This window comes from Eurypyga helias, unplaced genomic scaffold (genome assembly GCF_000690775.1).
Source record: "Eurypyga helias isolate BGI_N326 unplaced genomic scaffold, ASM69077v1 scaffold41862, whole genome shotgun sequence".
Lineage (NCBI taxonomy): Eukaryota > Metazoa > Chordata > Aves > Eurypygiformes > Eurypygidae > Eurypyga > Eurypyga helias.
Window position 1 is genome coordinate 705 of NW_010237311.1, and position 457 is coordinate 1,161.

At 63.0% G+C, this 457-nt stretch overlaps 1 protein-coding gene across 1 annotated transcript in view; it reads left to right on the plus strand.

The window, feature by feature from the left end:
* The window catches only part of LOC104506465 (hyaluronidase-1-like), a 1,653-nt gene that overhangs the window by 432 nt on the left and 764 nt on the right, over positions 1–457 (plus strand). The window contains exon 2 of the mRNA XM_010147416.1: positions 1–441. Within this exon, the coding sequence (XP_010145718.1) occupies positions 1–441 (441 nt within the window). The remainder of the gene's footprint in view (positions 442–457) is intronic.

Here is a 457-nt window from a genome sequence, read left to right on the forward strand (position 1 = left end):
GTGGGTTCGCAACTGGGCTTCCATGGACATCTACCGGCAGAAGTCGGAGCAGCTGGTGCGGCAGCAGCACCCGCAGTGGCCCCCCGCGCAGGTGAAGGAGGTGGCCAAGCAGCAGTTTGAGCAGAGCGCCCGCAATTTCATGGAACAGACCCTGCAGCTGGGGGAGACCCTCCGTCCCAACGGCTACTGGGGTTTCTATGGCTTCCCCAGTTGCTACAACAGCGACTTCAACAGCCTGCCCTACACCGGGAAGTGCCCAGAGGTGGAGCAGGAGAGGAACAAGGAGCTGTGGTGGCTCTGGAAGAGCAGCCGGGCGCTCTACCCCAGCATCTACCTGCCCTCCCAGTTCAAAGGCACCAAGAAGGCGCTTCCGTATGTCCGTCATCGCGTGGCCGAGGCCTTCGCTGTCCAGCGCGGCGTCCTTGACAACGGCATCCCTGTCCTGCCGTACTCCCAG